This window comes from Trachemys scripta, chromosome 1 (genome assembly GCF_013100865.1).
Source record: "Trachemys scripta elegans isolate TJP31775 chromosome 1, CAS_Tse_1.0, whole genome shotgun sequence".
Lineage (NCBI taxonomy): Eukaryota > Metazoa > Chordata > Testudines > Emydidae > Trachemys > Trachemys scripta.
Genome location: NC_048298.1, coordinates 83,396,192 through 83,414,054, shown reverse-complemented (window position 1 = coordinate 83,414,054; position 17,863 = coordinate 83,396,192). Strand labels below are relative to the sequence as shown.

General features: G+C 39.6%; 1 protein-coding gene across 1 annotated transcript in view; it reads left to right on the top strand.

The window, feature by feature from the left end:
* Window positions 1–17,863, top strand: part of ANKS1B (ankyrin repeat and sterile alpha motif domain containing 1B) — a 757,754-nt gene that overhangs the window by 414,592 nt on the left and 325,299 nt on the right. The window contains exons 13-14 of the mRNA XM_034778452.1: window positions 5,744–6,324; window positions 10,871–10,943. Coding sequence (XP_034634343.1) covers window positions 5,744–6,324; window positions 10,871–10,943 — 654 coding nt within the window. The remainder of the gene's footprint in view (window positions 1–5,743; window positions 6,325–10,870; window positions 10,944–17,863) is intronic.

Below are 17,863 nucleotides of genomic sequence, written 5' to 3'. Positions count from 1 at the left end.
GAATAGAATTATGTACCATGGATGGGGCCAACCCAATTCCCCTCCCCTGAGTCCTGATTGATTTCAGGGCTATTGATAACTTCATAGATGCCAAAGCTGCTTGAGCACTACAAATTCCCTTCCGTTTAAAGCTCACATTGGTTCTCATAGAAATGATAGAGGGGTCCCTCCTGTCCTTGGGGCCAGTGATACAGGAAACAATACTTCTAGAGGCCGTAATCTAGGGCTATTGAAAAGTGCTGCAGTTCAATGTGATGCATTCTCCATGTTTCCCCCTAATTCTTGGCATCACCTGGCTGGAGCAGCATGGATCCTTGCAACTCCTGGTAAGAAAAGATCAGCTTCTCCTCTGAATGCTGCCCCAAGTGGCCTCACCTGCCTACATGCAGGTGGTCCCAACCCCCTAGTCCATGACTCCTGCAGCCGATCAGAAGTGACAGCACCTGTTTGGGAATGCCAGATGGCAGCAGCTAGCCAGAAAGAGTCACTCCCAAGCCTGAGTCCCCATCTCTCTGAAAAGTATGAGGATTTATGTGGACGTTTTGGGAAGAAGAGCGCAGACACACTACCTCCGCACAGGGACTATGACTGTCCCATAGACGTTGAACCTGGGTGAAGGTCCCTTATGGATGGATCTATGTAATGTCCAAGCCCAAGTTAGGAGCCCTTCATGTGTTTATCCAGGAAAACCTGGCCTAGGACTTCAGCTGGCACACCATCTTCTTAGCAGGGACTCCAGTCCTTTTCATTAAGAAAAAGGATGAAACGCTATGCCTTTGCATAGAATATCAGACCCTAAGCCAGGTGACGGTCTGAAACAGGTATCCTCGCCACATGATCTTGGAGTTTCTGATCTGCCAGAATTTTCACCAAACTGGACCTCTTGGGCACTTATAACCTAGTGCGCATCAAGGCAGGAGACAAATGGAAGACTGCCTTTCAAACCCGCTTGGGCACTTCAAAAATTGAGTTATGCCATTCCAGCTGACCAACAACACTCCTGCAATCTTTCAACACTTCATGAATGACTTAATTAGAGACATCCTGGACCAGTATGTAATCAGCTATCTTGATGACATACTTGTCTTTTCAGATAATCCTGAGCAGCATTGTTATGATGTTCATTCCATCCTGGAAAGATTATGGACAGAATTCTTGGGTTACATCTTTTCCCCAGAAGACATCAAGATGAATCCCCAGAAGGTGGAGGCTGGCTGCAGATGGGCCATGCCCAGGACCCACTAGGAGTTACAGTGCTTCCTGGGCTTTGCAAATTTTTACTGATGGTTCATTCCAGGCCTCTCAGGACAAATAGCCCCCATTACCAACCCCATCTGCAAGGCTGCCAAAGTTGTTTAAACACCCAAAGCTCACAATTCTTTCAAATAACTCAAAGTTGCCTTCACCACTGCTTCCATTTTAGCACACCAGCACCCAGCCCAGGTGTTCATAATGGAAGCAGATGCCTCCAAGGTGGCCACTGGGGCCACTCTCTCTCAGAGGTATAGTCCACAGCAAGTAGTATGCCTACTACTCCCGAAAACTCACCCCTGCCAAACAGAATTATGAAATATTAAATAAGGAATTACTTGCAATTGAATTCGAAGAGTGGCACCATCGCCCACCCAGTGCAAGTTTTTTCTGATCATGAGAACCTTGAATATCTATGGAAGGCTCAAGCCTTGACCCAAAGGCAGCTCAGATGGGTGTTATTCTTTTCTCCATTCAATTTTGTCATCACCTATTACCTGGGAACCAGGAATGGGAAAGCCAAAGCCTTATCCTGAAAGGGGGAATTCCACCAAGGAAGCAAGGAGCAACTAAGAACCACCCTTTCTCCTAAAACCTTGCAACTTCCTTAGTGCCATAACATGCTGAGGCCTACTTGATCTGATTTGATCCACTTCACGGCGCAATCTGTTATCTCAGGAGGTGATGGAACAGCCTGAGCAAATGAGAGCCAGAACCAAAATGCAGTGTTCCACATAGGATGGGATCACCTACATCAATGAGTGTATATATGTTCCACCAGGGCCCCCTGGCTAGAAGTGCTCCATCTCTGCCATGACACTTCATGGCAGGCCACTTTAAGACTTTCCACATGGCTTTCTATTTCTTCTGGTGGCCCATCTGTGAACTGAAGTCCAGGACTATGATTCCTGAGCTGTGTGTGCCCACTAAGAGATAAAGTTTCAAGTCTGTTGGTGCCCTAGCACCTCGTAGATCCTGCCTAGATTCTGGGCTTCAATCATGATGGACTTCATAGTGGAAGTCCTTGACTCTGATAGCCACACTGTGGTCTTGACTGCTGTAGACCAACTGACCAAAATGGTGCATTTCATTCACTGCGACAGCCTGCCCTCTGCTGAAACAATGGCTCAACTCCTGGTGGTTCAAATGATCCATCTTTGTGGGCTTCCAGACCAAAGCCGACAGTCTGGCTCATGGAAGTTCGAACTTTTACCTCCTCCTTTTATCTTTCACCCCCAGACAGATGAGCAGACAGAGAGGGTGAACCAAGAATTAGAGCAATGCCTAAGATGTGTTTTCAACTACCATCAAGATAATTGGTTCTCCCTCCTTCCTTACTCCAAATTCTCATACAATGCCAACCACACCTTCATGGGGCAGAGTCCCTTCTTTGCTAATTATGGGTTACACCCTTGCTTCCATGCAACCTTGCCAGCAGCTTCCCTGAACCCAACAGCTGCTACCTGGATCTAGCAATTTCACCATATCCAGGAGGAGCTTAACGACCACCTCAAAGATGCAAAATGGGACTATAAAGTGGTACACAAACCATCAACTCCAGGAAGGCTCAGCTCTCATGGTAGGCCAAAAGGTCTGACTTGCAGCAGAACACCTCCATACAAACAAGACATCTTGCAAGTTAGACCTCCAATTCAGCAAATAAAACCCATCACCTTCAAATTGAAGCTCTCTTGAGCTCTTAAGTCGCATTTTCCGCATATCCCTGCTGAAGCGTTATACAGAGGACCTCTTTCCCAATCAGTCCCAACAGCTACCCCGTCAGTCCAGGTCCATGGGTATGAGGAATATATAGTCCATGTTATCCTCAACTCTAAACTGCAGAGAGGCAGACTGTACTAACTATTTGACTTTGGGATCATAGCCCCTCCTCCCCCAAGAGCATTCCTGGGAGTCCACTGCCCAAGTCCATGCCCCTGACCTAGTAAAAAGGTTTAATCTAGACCACACAGATAAACGAGGCCCAGCACCCACCTGGAGGAAGGGTGCCCCTGAACTAGGGGGCAGGGATTAGAACCTTGGTCTGGAGAGCCTGGGATAGTTGATAGTCCCACAGTGCCCCCAGGTGGCCATGCCAAGCCACAGACAGTGAGTATTGTAAAGAGTAGGCACCACAGGAAGCCCAAGAAATCCAGAGTAACAGAACCTGTGAGCCTCTGATTGGCCAAGTGCCCTATTTAACCCTGGAGTGTGCCCCACGAAGTTGTCTTGGCAACCACACAGACTTTGGGCCTGCTGCGACTCCAGACCTCACCTTGTCTCTTGGTCTCTGGCTTCCGATCCCAGCCTGACTCTGATCCTGATTCCAGCCTCATACTACCTTTGATCTCCAGTCTCCTATATGAGACTGATTTTGACCATGACTCTTGCTTATTGAACCCAGCTCTAGTGATTCTTCCAACCCCTGCTCACCAATTACTGTTCCTAACGTGCGGACCACAGTCCAGCTGTGACTGCTAGGCCAGACCATCTACGCCCAGGTCTCTTACACTAAAAACCCTCAGAGTGAGCAGTAATAAAACCAAGCAAATCTATATATATTGGATTTGAGTTGAACACTGAATAGAGACTATTCAGTGTTCAACTCAAATGGGGAAAAGAAAGGATTGTATACAACAAACTATTAGAATATTCTATTTAAAGCAAACTATAGAAAGGAAAATGCCTAAAAAAAGAAAAGGCAAACTACCAACTAACACTTCTAAGTAAATTAGACACAACCAGAGAGAGAGATCTCACTGTCATGGTTATTAGGTGCACAGTCAGTGTTCCTGCTCTCTCAGTAGAATCAAGTAAGTCAGCTTATATACAGCTGCCACCTTCCGAATTTACCCTCCAGGTGACACCCCCACAGAACTCACCCAGCAAATTTCAAAAGTTGAAAGAAAATAAGGGGGTTGACCTCTTTTTTTATCCCCCAAAACAGCCTTCCTGATGTCCTTGATTCTGCAAACTCTATCACATCCCACGTCCTCTTCTTTGCCATAACATCCTACACCTTCTCTGTTCCAAAATGCTCAGGTCTGCCTAACAGATATATTTTAGGCATCTGCTTTTCAAAGGAGATAAGTACTTTTTTCTTTAACAGGGTATTATATTCTTTCTAGTTCTGCTTAGTATTGTGCAATAGTGTTGAGCAATGTGCTTGGAAGAGTAGTTCTCCAATTTTTTCAGACTATTGACCAGTGAAAGAAGAGGGCCTCTTGTGTTCAATCTCCTCTACCAACTCTCTAGATCTCCCACTGCTTGTTTCTCTAATTTTGTTTCATTTTATGGACCATCAGGAAGGTTTCTATGGACCATAGTTTGAGAACCATGATTTATGACAAGCTTTAGCAAATTGTAGGAAACTGATCGACTTTCATGCAATTTATGATATGGTGATAAATTTTATTCCTTCTGATAGCTTCACTATGCACAAAATCAAATAGACTTTTAAGGTTTTTACATAGTTTTTACGCTGATACAATTATTTCCATTAGGGGTGTGATATTTGGTTGGTTTTTTAACTGAAATAGTTATACAGGTACAACCTTAGTGTAGCCACAGTTATACTGGTATAAAAGCACCAGTAATAATAAGGTGCATCTTTCACTGCTGTAACTGCATCCATACTAAGGGGGTGGTACTGCTTTAACTTTACCAGTATAGTGAAAGCAGTACAACTTTTGTGTGTGAAGAAGCCCTCAATCCTTTCTCTTGGCCTGTGTAGATACAGGTTTACAAGGGCAAATACATTCCTAGTGGTTGCTAAAAAAAGTATGTTTGGTACTAAATCATACAGAAAGCTTATTGTTAAGAGAAGAGACATGGGATATTTTGGAGACAATAAAATGTATTTGATTTCCTATTCTTTTTTTTTACAATCGCTGCTGTTACTTTGAAACTCTGCTTGCAAATTTGCAAGAAATAAAAACAAAAGCCAGAACTGTTCTTTTGCTGTTGTCAAGAAAAATGAATCCTAGTTTAGATGCAAAGTTATTAACTAGGCTGTAGAAAGAGTAATTATTGACAGTACAATATCTGTATCAATCATAGTTGCACATGCATTTTACCACATAAAAGTGTACCCAAATAATTTAGTTTATAACAGATTGTATAGTTTGTACCTATTTCTTCTCAACAGCAAAGTTAGAGAAACCATCAAGTTAATAGATTAAAATGACCATTAGTATCTTAACAATTCCCCTTTCTACTAGCTGTTATTTACAGCACTCCCACGGTACTCATGTTTATTTTCCAACCAAAGTAGACCAATTAATCAAATTTATCAAGAAAAAAACAAAGTACAACTTTCTAACAGAGTAACAATAAACCAGTGCATGACTGCTATTATAGGAAATATCAAGCTTCTGTTTCCATACATATTTAAGTACCAAAAAGCATACCAAAAATATTCCTGTGTTCAGACCATTATGATTTTAAAAGGTATTTGATGAAAATTATAAACAAAAAAACCCTTACTATTTTGCAGAGAATCTTTGTCAGCAAGAAACATTCACTGAAAACAAGCTTCCCAAAGGACACCCCGCTGAGCAATTTGCTGGTCTACTTCATGGGTCTTCACCTGCATGTGATCCACCTGAAAATCCACTTCAACTGTATAATAAAGCAAACCATTGCAGCGATCCACAGGAAAGCAGTTTAAACAAGAACACAGTACAACAGAGACAGCTACAGCAGGAAAACAACCCTGATCCTCCAGCTAAGAAAAAAAAACCACAAGTTGTAAACAGAACTATATTTCATACTAAAATTAATCCATTAGAAAATCATACATTGGTTGGCACAAAAACAAGAATAGGCGAGCAATGGATTATTACTACTGGGGGATTTGTGGAGCGAGCGTGCACACTTGGGAGGATTCGATCTTTGCCAAAGACGCTGCTTGAAATGCATTTATCCAAAAATGTTTCAAAGTCTGACTCTAATCTCATCTCCTATCCACCTAATGGAAAAAAAGCAAGAAGCAACTGGAGTGAACCCACACCAAGCCAACAAAATTCTAAAGGAAATTCTGAAAGAACACCATCCTTCACTTCAGAATGGGAAGAAGTAAGTCTTTGATCACTTTACACACAAACAAATGCATAAAATTGTGAAGAAACTATTCTCTTATCAAAGTTACTGGGGGAAGAAATTATGAAGTGAATATGCCCAACAACAAATCCTCAGAGAATGTGTATCGTGGGGTAATACATAGTGGTTTGACAGCTGGGACAAAATGGAATACACTTTTGCTCTCAGTGCCAAACACTTAGTGGAGTCTATTGTTTCCATAGGAAATTAAATCAACCCAGAAGTAATCCTGTAACTTTCTGTGTTGTTCAGGAGAAAGCACATATTATATCCTACTAAACCTCTTCACTACTGGAATTTATAAACCTGATAAAATACCTTCACATTGCTGCTCCTTGTTGCTATTTCTATGCTTGTTGATTATTTCCATTAGCCTCTTTAGGGCACCAGTGAATGCCCACAGAGGACAATAGAAAATGGCAAATATGAAAAATCTGTAGATCCCACTTTAAGTGGAACAAAACATGTTGAGTTTTCACAAGCCCTTGATGTATAAACACATCCTCTGACATTCAATCGCCCTTGTACACAGCACTTCATATATTCCTAGTCCTTACAGGAATGAGGGGTGTTGGAGGGGAGCTGTTCCTGGGGCTGTTTTGATTTGGGATGTTTGAAGGACATTTTTCTGTAGTTTCAGAATTTGGTTTAAAGTTTTCAATATTTTTATAACGTCGTTACTCTAATTGAGTTTTTTCCTTACTGCTGTGCCAAATGTTAAGCATATAAATTGTCCCCGTAGACACTGAAGTTCCCATCTTATTGTGGTGAATGAGTTGGGAGAGGGGGACATTTGACATTTTGCAACTGTTGTGTAGCTGCAGTCACCTTTCTTTAAGGGTAGTATCTCTCCCAACACATACGCCCCCCAATTAATGACCTATAAAGAAGGCATGAAAGGTGTGGAGGGGCTTGGGGGTTTGGTTTGGTTTATTTTTTACACTTGTTTTTCAAAATTAGAAATTTCTGTCCTATCTTTCCTGGAAGCTTCTCTAATGACTAGTAAAGTGATGATATCACAAGATTCAAGAGGGTGAAAACTTAGCAGTTGAGAGGGGGAGGCCTTTTAGTCCCTGTTTAAAGATTCTTTTAAAAATAATGTTATCACCTATTTGATGTCAATGACTGACTAACATTATAGAGAGAGAACATTTTAGTTAAAGTTATGCCACCACTTCTTTTCAATTAAAATGTAAAAACTAACATTGCATACCCTCAGAGATACCCATTAGCTTCTCTAGTAAAACCAAGGACAACAGAGATAGATATTCTAAAGCTTGTCTACATTCAGGTTTTGTTTGTTTGCTTCTTTTGCATACAAGGGTTTGAAACTGGGCTAAGCCATTTTCTGGTGCAGGTCATTTTTTACACCAGTGCACCTCTATCATCTACCCTCACTGTTTGCACTGTAATGCTACTACATGAACTAACTCCAGTGGAGACAAGCTCCAGGGTATTTAAAAATATTAAAAAGACAAAAAAAAATTGAAAAGAACCCCAAAACTTTCACACGTTCCTTTTGTCTCAGAAAAAAACTCAATTTTTAAAAATTTATTGCAGGTCACTTTTACAGCTGATTTAATAGGGTCCCAACAAGGTGGCTTGAATTGTCAAGGCTATATCTTCTCAATGAAAAGATGCTTAGAGTCACATTGTAATCTCAGTCACTGGTATACATTTTAGGGAAGTCATGAAGTTACTGAGATCAAAATTTGACCCTTTAAAAATGAAAACTTCATTTACCAAAAATTGTGTAGGTTCTAAAATTGCAGATGCTGGGATTTTTATATCATCACTCTGATTTTTCTCCTGTCACTGGTATTATCACATAGGAAAAAGTAGAACTCTTCTTTCCTAACATTAAATATATGAACAAATAAACAAAAAATTATTCTATTTCCAAACACTTTTAACTTATTATCTTCATGCTTTCTCACTTATTGTACCATGCCAGCCCTTGGACCCCCTTTTATTTTATGGTCTTTCTTGGAAGGGGACAGGGGGAAGAATATAGGATTAAATTAATAAAGAATTCAAGGAGGGTATATAGTTAATCAAAATCAACATGTGTTTATTAAAAATAGATCTTGTCAAACTAACTTGATGTCTCTTTTTTATGAGATTACAAGTGTGGTTGAGATAGGTAATAATGTTGATGTAATATACTTCTGTAAGGGGTTTGACTTGGTGCTGCATGACATTTTGTTTTAAAAACAACAACAATTTAAAATTAAAATGGAACACATTAAATGGATTAAAAGCTGGCTAACGGATAGATCTCAAAATGTCATTTAGCAGGCGTGTTTCTAGTGGGGTCTGGGTCGTGGCTCTATGCCCTTTAACATTTTTATCAATGATCTGAAAGAAAATATAAAATCATCACTGATAAGATTTGCAGATGACATAAAAATTGGGGAGTGGTAAATAATAAAGATGACAGGTCACTTATACATAGTGATCTGGATTGCTTGGTAAATTGGGCACAAGCAAACAAGGTGTGCTTTAATACTGCTGAATATATACATGTAGGAACAAAGAATGTAGGCCATATTTACAGGATAGGGGACTCTATTCTGGGAAACAGTGTCTCTGAAAAAGATTTTGAGGTTATGGTGGATAGTCAGCTGAACATGAGCTCCCAGTGCAATGCTGTGGCCCAAAGAGCTAATGCAATAATTGGATGCATAAATAGGGGAATTTCACATAGGAGTAGAGAGTATTTTACTGCTGGAATACTATGTCCAGTTCTGGTGCCCACAATTCAAGAAGGATGTTGATAAATTGGAGAGGGTTCAGAGAAGAGTCACAAGAATGATTAAAGGACTAAAGAACATACCCTATAGTGATAGACACAAGGAGCTCAGACTATTTAGCTTAACAAAGAGAAGATTGTTACAGTCTATAAGTACCAACATAGTGAACACATTTAATAATGGGATTTTCAGTCTAGCAGAGAAATCTATAAAACAATCCAGTGGCTGGAATCTGAAGCTAGACAAACTGAGACTGGTAATAAGGTATTTTTTTAACAGTGAGAATAATTAATCAGTGGAACAATTAACCAAGGATTGCCATCACTGGCAATTTTTAAATCAACATTGGATTTTTTTTTCTAAATGATATGTTTTTGGAATTATTTTGGAGAAATTCTCTGGCTTGTGTTATACAGGAAGTCAGACTACAGGATCACAGTGGTCCCTCTGGCCTTGGAATCTATGAAACTAGTAAAAACTTACAAATTAACAAATGTGCAAAGGCATCTTGCAAGGAATGCAATATGGCCTCACAACTCATATCACACCACAGCACAATTATATTTTCCATCAGTAGGCTTGGAAAAACAAACAAACAAACAGAGGATTCAGAAAATTACCCTACAATTTTAAATGAACAAGCAAGGTGATGCTTAATAACCCAAACCAATATCTCTATCCATTAGTGTGACAGATATGTCAATTTCCTGCAATATCTTTGGGAGATCTTACTGTATTAAGTTTACATATCATTGTGGGCCAGGGATTTTTTTTATTGTTTTTATGTTTTCTGTGTAATGCTTTTTACCTTAAGAATACCTGTGCTTATTTATACAGGTCCATGAGGTGATTTATAACCACTGTCAATTACACTGTTCATAAGCCTTCAGAGAGAAAACAAAGCACAGATGCTGGCCTCTTTAGGCATTCTGGCTTGCTGAGAATATCACAGTGTAGGCAAGGAACTGTACAATCTGGAATAGCCACAGTGAAGTGGGAAAGAGAGGCAGGTCTCCACGCAAGAGAGGTGACAGCTGAGGAGCCAATAGCCTATAATGGGTGTCATGGACTAACAATTAGCATTGCTGTTTGTATAGTGCACTAATGGTTTACAAACATTATCAAACAACTTGGTGCTTCATTGCAGCCTACAAATTAAGTTCCCATTTCATAGATTATAAAGGCAAAAGGGGCTATTGGGTTCATCTAGTCTGACCTCCTGTATAACACAAGCCAGAGAATTTCTCCAAAATAATTCCAAAAACATATCATTTAGAAAAAAACACATCTTGGAAAGTTGATCCAAATGGTTAATTATTCTCAGTGCTCAAAAACTGTGTCTTATTTCCAGTCTGAATTGGATCTTGTTATCCCTTTGTCTGCTACACTGAGGAGTCTATTATCAAATTTTTGTTCTTATAAACTGTGATCAATTCACCTCTTAGCCTTCTGTTTGTTACGCTAAATTGTCACCATTTATATATCTTAACTTATTCATTATTTATATTACATACATCTAAAGTATGACAAAGTAGTTGAAAATATACTGATACGGTTATATGTGAATACGAGTTTGTGAATAGGAAAATAAAAAGGAAAAATAAAAATTCAACTGTGAAGAAGTTGGCCTTTACATTTTTCTTTGCGATCTTCATGGTTGTATTATTGTTTTTTATAACAATAATAATGCCCTAGTTTCTCTGCTTGAAAAAATGTAATAAAATACAATAGATGAGTTTGAGATATTTTTCCTGCTTTCTCTTTTGCAGATTGATAAAATAATGAGTTCCATAGATGCTGGAATTAACACTGGGCTAGAGGAGATGAATGATGATACTGCAGGTAAGAAAGAAAATCTTTCTTTTCTTTTCTAAATATTGCTTAATAAGCTTGCTTTTAGGACCCCTAGGAAAATTGGTGACAGAATTCTGCTAAGTAACCCAATATGTTGAAATCATCTTATATTTATTTTAATACCAGTGGACAGAATTCATTTCATTCACTTTCACAGATGCAGTATGCCAGCTATTCCAGAATCATCACTGTAAATGGCATATTGGAATCATTAATGTTGTTTTGAAACCTTAGCAGAGAAAAAGTTATTGTCTTCAATAGGGAAAAAAATTAAAACTCATTCAGATGAGTCTTTGTTGTCAATGTTGGGATCCCTAGTGTAGACAGCCCACCAGCTGGTGACACTGTTTTAAGCACTATGTTATCTAACCCTGCTTGAAGCAAATCTTCGACACTACCGAAAATGGTCCTGACAGCTTGTGCTGACAGTCAGAAACTGGTGTTAGCAACAGTGGGAAATTTTTCAAACTTTTCCTAGTATAGACAAACCTGAGGTATCTAAGTCGTAGCTACCATGTTGACTTGTCAGTATAAATCTATGTTACTGAGCTGAGAGATCAGATTTTAGAAATTATCATTTCAACTCCCAATGCTGGTGGAAGAAAGAGTTGCATGGGGAGTAATTTGATCTTTGGGAAAGCACTTGGTGCCACACCACTGTTGGAAAATCCCCGTTAGCTCTTTCACGGCGTAACACGTGCCTGTATTGGGCGGGGATTATGCATTTTATCATTTAGGTAAAATAAAACAGAGTATTCCAATAGCTAGCTATTTCATGGAGCAATACTGGTGTTTATACTAGAGAAGACTATGCAGTTTATTAATTAGGCAGAAGTAATTGCTAGTCAGTAAAAAGGAAATCTGGGAAAATAACAGAGTTGAATGCAAATATGGTTACAAAAAAGTATATGGCACATGCAGATTTGTTTCTGGAAGAGAATGATCAGTATGGTGGGAAAACCAGGAAGGTGAAATTAAGAGAGACTGAAAAGGCATGTTGTGCTGACTTTCTAGAATTTGTATTGCTCTTAAGCAGAATTATGGGTAGAGGACCTCTAGACAATGAATTGTTTCTTACGCCATGGTAAGGCTTCTCCAGCCAGGATGACAATGATTGTTATTAGTTTGGACTATAGTAGCACTCAGAGACCTCAACCAAAATCAGAGCCTCAATATGAAGAAACACAAGAAAAGGGATGGGGGTGAGAGGGCTAGGGGAAAGGGAACAACAAAAGAAATGCTAAAAGGCACATAAGGTTACATAACTTCATTATATGCAGATAGGCCCCCATCACTTCTTGTGACCAGACATTCATTTTCCCTGTGATTTTTTTTAAACTGTCAGGTAAGCCTCCCAATAATTCTAGCCATCGAGCACATGTGCTTTATGCCTTCTCAGTGGCTATTATGTTCCATACTCTTTCCTGACACTCACATGTGACATTTGGTTCTCCAGCCCTTTCAACTGGCAAGAGGTCTACTGTGTTGTTCACTCTTCTGTTCCAAACGAGCCTCTGGGGGTCTCAGCTTCCTTCCTTTCAGTTTGCAGCTGGCTGACAACTCAGCATTTCCTGTACCACCTTTTCTTTATCAGTGTAAGTTCAGCTGAGCTCCATTATATAATTCCCCCATCAGTGAAGAATCAGAAGTATACAAATGAACAAAGTAAGACTATATTTTTCTAATCTAACCATCTTTAATGCAAACGAAGCTCCCTTTAAAGAAGTGCCAGTCTCTTTCAGAGCTTGCTACAAACAGCATCACCATTACAATTTTCACTTTATAAGAATTCTCTGCAGTAACTGAGAGCTTTCTCCATCTAATGTCCCATCACCAGCTGTTAGCAGTTGCAGATCAGCCACATGTCATAGGCAGTTTCATCATACCATCACCTGCTTAAACTTATCATGCTCAGTCTTGAAGCCAGGTAGGTTTTTTGCCCCCTCTGCTCTCCATGGAAGGCTGTTCCAGAACTTTACTCCTCTGACATTTAGAAATCTTTGTCTAATTTCAAGCCTAAATTTGTTGATGGCTAGTTTATATCAATTTGTTCTTGTGTCAACATTGGTGCTCTCCCTCCCTGGTATTTATCCCTCTGATACAAATAATAAATAATTAGAGATGAGTGAAAATGTTCAGACAAATAGTTTATTCATCAAACAATGCAGTTTCAGGTTGACTGAAACTTTTTGCAGATTAGTGTCGAGTTTGCCAGATGTTTGAGCTGAACCAAAAAAGTCAAATTTTTTCAGTAATGTCAAACTGAGATGTTTTGTTTTGACCCCAAAAATTTAGATTTTCAGGTATTTTGACAAGAACAAAGCAAAGAATTCCCAAAACAGCTGGAGGAAGACGTGGTGTTGCAGCTGTTTTCCTTATAAACTTTACAGCAGTGGATAGAGTGTGGGAATAAGACTCTACAGCTTTGTAGTTAGGGCACTCACCTAGAACGTTGTAAGAGACCCAAGTTGAAGTCATGCAAAAAGGTAGAAGAAAGCCATCATGTCTTTCCTCTCCCACTCCCAGATCCTGCACTGAATACAGCTCAAGCCTATATTTATATAGGAAAATTAATATAATACTAAGTGACAATTGTTTTATATAATCTCATATTTTAAAATAGTGAATTTTCTAAATTTCATAGATATAGCAAATCTCCTGTAGTTTTATTTAAATGTCTTTGTAAGAGAGTTATAGAGATGCAGACTGAAAATGATGAATTACTATTTGAGTTCACTGTAAAAGTCAGAAAGATTTCTACAAATGTTACATTCATTTGTTTAAAAGTGGATAGGTTATTTTGTATAATTTTCAGGAAACATCAGTTTTCTTTTCTAGTAATTTAATTTTACAATCAATAAACATTCAAATAATATACACTCTGAAATGTAATATGAAATGGTACATTTCATTTTTGTCTTCATTTATTAGTATGATATGGTATTTTCAATATATGTTAGTAGAGACAGCAGTTAAATGAAATTTACACACGCACACTTGGTTTAACAAGTATGAAAAGGTTTTTGATATTGCATAGTATCTCACTTTCATTGAAAGATATTTTTGTGTATGAAATATATGATTTGCATTGAATGGCTAAATATAAATCTGTGCTGTGATGATTATTATGATAACGTGAGTTAACTGCAGCCAATCTAGAGGTGGAGTTTAATCAACTAAACAGCTGTTTTTTATTTTTGGCAGACAAGATACTTAAATTTGATTAGTAATATACATCCTGCAAGTCTTTAGAAAAGCAAATAAGCTGAAATATCAGCCATCTGCACTTCCCTGTAAAATAACAATAATAATTAATAATAAAGTTCAAATTCACATTTTCTTTTGCCTGATTATACGCACATTTTTCTACATAATTTTTTCTTTCAAAGAGTGCAGAGTAGTGTTTCCAGATTAATGAGAGATTCATGGTTGCCCAGCAGCAATGCAGAGATATGGGGCTCAGAGTTTGTTTATTTCTGAAAGTTACTTGAAAGGGAATAACTAAGAGACTTAGCCACTTTGGGGAGAAATGATTCTTGAACACAAGGAATAGGACGTACATCATACTAGAAATTAGAAGGCTTCAGGGATCTAGTATTTAAATGAGTGATAAATTAGGCTAATCCTGGATGGTTCCACATCAAAGCAAGTTTGAAGAACATAAGAATTGCCATAGAGGGTCAGACCAGTGGTCCATATAACCTAGTATGTCTTCCAACTGTGTCTGGTGCCAGATGCTTCAGAGGGAAGGAACAGAACAGGGCAGTTTATAAAGTAATCAATCCCCTGCCATCCAATCCCAGTTTCTGGCAATCTGAGATTTGGGGACACGCAGAGCATGGGGTTGCGTCCCTGACCATCTTGGCTAATAGCCATTGATGGACCTATCCTCCATGAACTTATCTATTTTTTTTAACTCAGTTATGGTTTTGGCCTTCAGAACATCCCGTGGCACTGAGTTCCACAGGTTGACTGTATGTTGTGTGAAGAAGTACTTCCTTCTGTTTGTTTTAAACCTGTTGCCTATTAATTTCATTGGGTGACTTCTGGTTCTTGTGTTAGGTGAAAGGGGTAAATAACATTTCCTTATTCACTTTCTTCACACCATTCATGATTTTATAGACCTCTATCATATCCCCCGTTAGTCAGCTCTTTTCTAAGAAGACCAATCCCAGCCTTTTTTAATCTTTCCTCATATGGATGCTGTTCCATACCAGTAATCATTTTTGTTGCCTTTCTCTATTTTTTTTCCAATTCTATTATCTTTTTTTGAGATGGAGCAAACATAACTGCATGCAGTATTCAAGGTCTGGGTGTACCATGGATTCATCTAGTGGCATTACGATATTTTCCATCTTAATATTTATTCCTTTCCTAGTGCTTCCTAACATTCTGTTTGCTTTTTTTTTTACTATGACTGCACATTGAGCAGATGTTTTCAGAGAACTATCCATGATGACTCCAAAATCTATCTTTCTTCATTTCTTTGCATTTATCAACATTGTATTTCATCTGTCTTTGTGTTGCCCTGTCACCCAGTTTTGTCAAGTATCAGAGCGGTAGCCGTGTTAGTCTGAATCTGTAAAAAGCAACAGAGGGTCCTGTGGCACCTTTAAGACTAACAAAAGTATTGGGAGCATAAGCTTTCGTGGGTAAGAAACTCACTTCTTCAGATGCAAGTAATGGAAGTCTCCAGAGGCAGGTATAAATCAGTATGGAGATAACGAGGTTAGTTCAATCAGGGAGGGTGAGGTGCTCTGCTAGCAGTTGAGGTGTGAACACCAAGGGAGGAGAAACTGCTTCTGTAGTTGGAAAGCCATTCACAGTCTTTGTTTAATCCTGATCTGATGGTGTCAAATTTGCAAATGAACTGGAGCTCAGCAGTTTCTCTTTGGAGTCTGGTCCTGAAGTTTTTTTACATCTGCTATTGTGTGGCCAGGGAGGTTGAAGTGTTCTCCTACAGGTTTTTGTATATTGCCATTCCTGATATCTGACTTGTATCCATTTATCCTCTTGCATAGTGACTGTCCAGTTTGGCCAATGTACATAGCAGAGGGGTATTGCTGGCATATGATGGCATATATAACATTGGTTTTATCCTCACGCACAATTATTTCAAATTTGGTGACAATATATACCTCCAGACCAGTGGCACCGCTATGGGCACCCGCATGGCCCCACAATATGCCAACATTTTTATGGCTGACCTGGAACAATGCTTCCTCAGCTCTCGTCCACTCATGCCCCTTCTCTACCTATGCTACATTGATGACATCTTCATCATCTGGACCCATGGGAAGGAGACCCTGGAAGAATTCCACCATGATTTCAAGGCCAATCTACACAGGAGGTCCACTTCCTAGACACCACTGTACAAATAAGCGATGGCCACATTAACACCACCCTATACCGAAAACCCACCGACCGCTATGCCTACCTTCATGCCTCCAGCTTCCACCCCGGTCACAACACACGATCCATCGTCTACAGCCAAGCACTGAGGTACAATCGCATCTGCTCCAACCCCTCAGACAGAGACCAACACCTACAAGATCTTCACCAAACATTCTCAAAACTACGATACCCACACAAGGAAATAAAGAAACAAATCAACAGAGCCAGACGTGTACCCAGAAGCCTCCTGCTACAAGACAGGCCCAAAAAAGAAACCAACAGAACTCCACTGGCCATCACCTACAGTCCTCAGCTTAAACCTCTCCAATGCATCATCAGTGATCTACAACCCATCCTGGACAATGATCCCTCACTTTCACAGACCTTGGGAGGCAGGCCAGTCCTCGCCCACAGACAACCCGCCAACCTTAAGCATATTCTCACCAGCAACCACGCATCGCACCATAACAACTCTAACTCAGGAACCAATCCATGCAACAAACCTCAATGCCAATTCTGCCCACATATCTACACCAGCAACACCATCACAGGACCTAACCAGATCAGTTACAACATCACCGGCTCATTCACCTGCACGTCCACCAATGTTATATATGCCATCATATGCCAGCAATGCCCCTCTGCTATGTACATTGGCCAAACTGGACAGTCACTATGCAAGAGGATAAATGGACACAAGTCAGATATCAGGAATGGCAATATACAAAAACCTGTAGGAGAACACTTCAACCTCCCTGGCCACACAATAGCAGATGTAAAAAAACTTCAGGACCAGACTCCAAAGAGAAACTGCTGAGCTCCAGTTCATTTGCAAATTTGACACCATCAGATCAGGATTAAACAAAGACTGTGAATGGCTTTCCAACTACAGAAGCAGTTTCTCCTCCCTTGGTGTTCACACCTCAACTGCTAGCAGAGCACCTCACCCTCCCTGATTGAACTAAACTCGTTATCTCCATACTGATTTATACCTGCCTCTGGAGATTTCCATTACTTGCATCTGAAGAAGTGAGGTTCTTACCCACGAAAGCTTATGCTCCCAATACTTCTGTTAGTCTTAAAGGTGCCACAGGACCCTCTGTTACCCAGTTTTGTGATATCCCATTGTAACTCTTCGTAGTCTGCTTTGGACTTATCTATCTTGCATAATATTGTATAAACTGCCAACTTTGCCATCTCATTGTTTAACCCTTTTTCAGATATTTTATGAATATGTTGAACAGCACTGGTCCCAGTACAGATCTTTGGGGGTCCCTACTATTTACCACTCTCCACTCTGAAAACTGACCATTTATTCCTACCCTTTGTTTCCTATCTTTTAACCAGTTATTGATCCATGAGAGGACCTTCCCTCTTATCCCATGACTGCTTACTTTGTTTAAGAGTCTTTGGTGAGGGACCTTATCAAAGGTTTTCTGAAAGTTGAAATATGCTGTGTCCATTGGATCACCCAGGTCCACATGCTTGTTGACCCCCTCAAAGAATTCTAATAG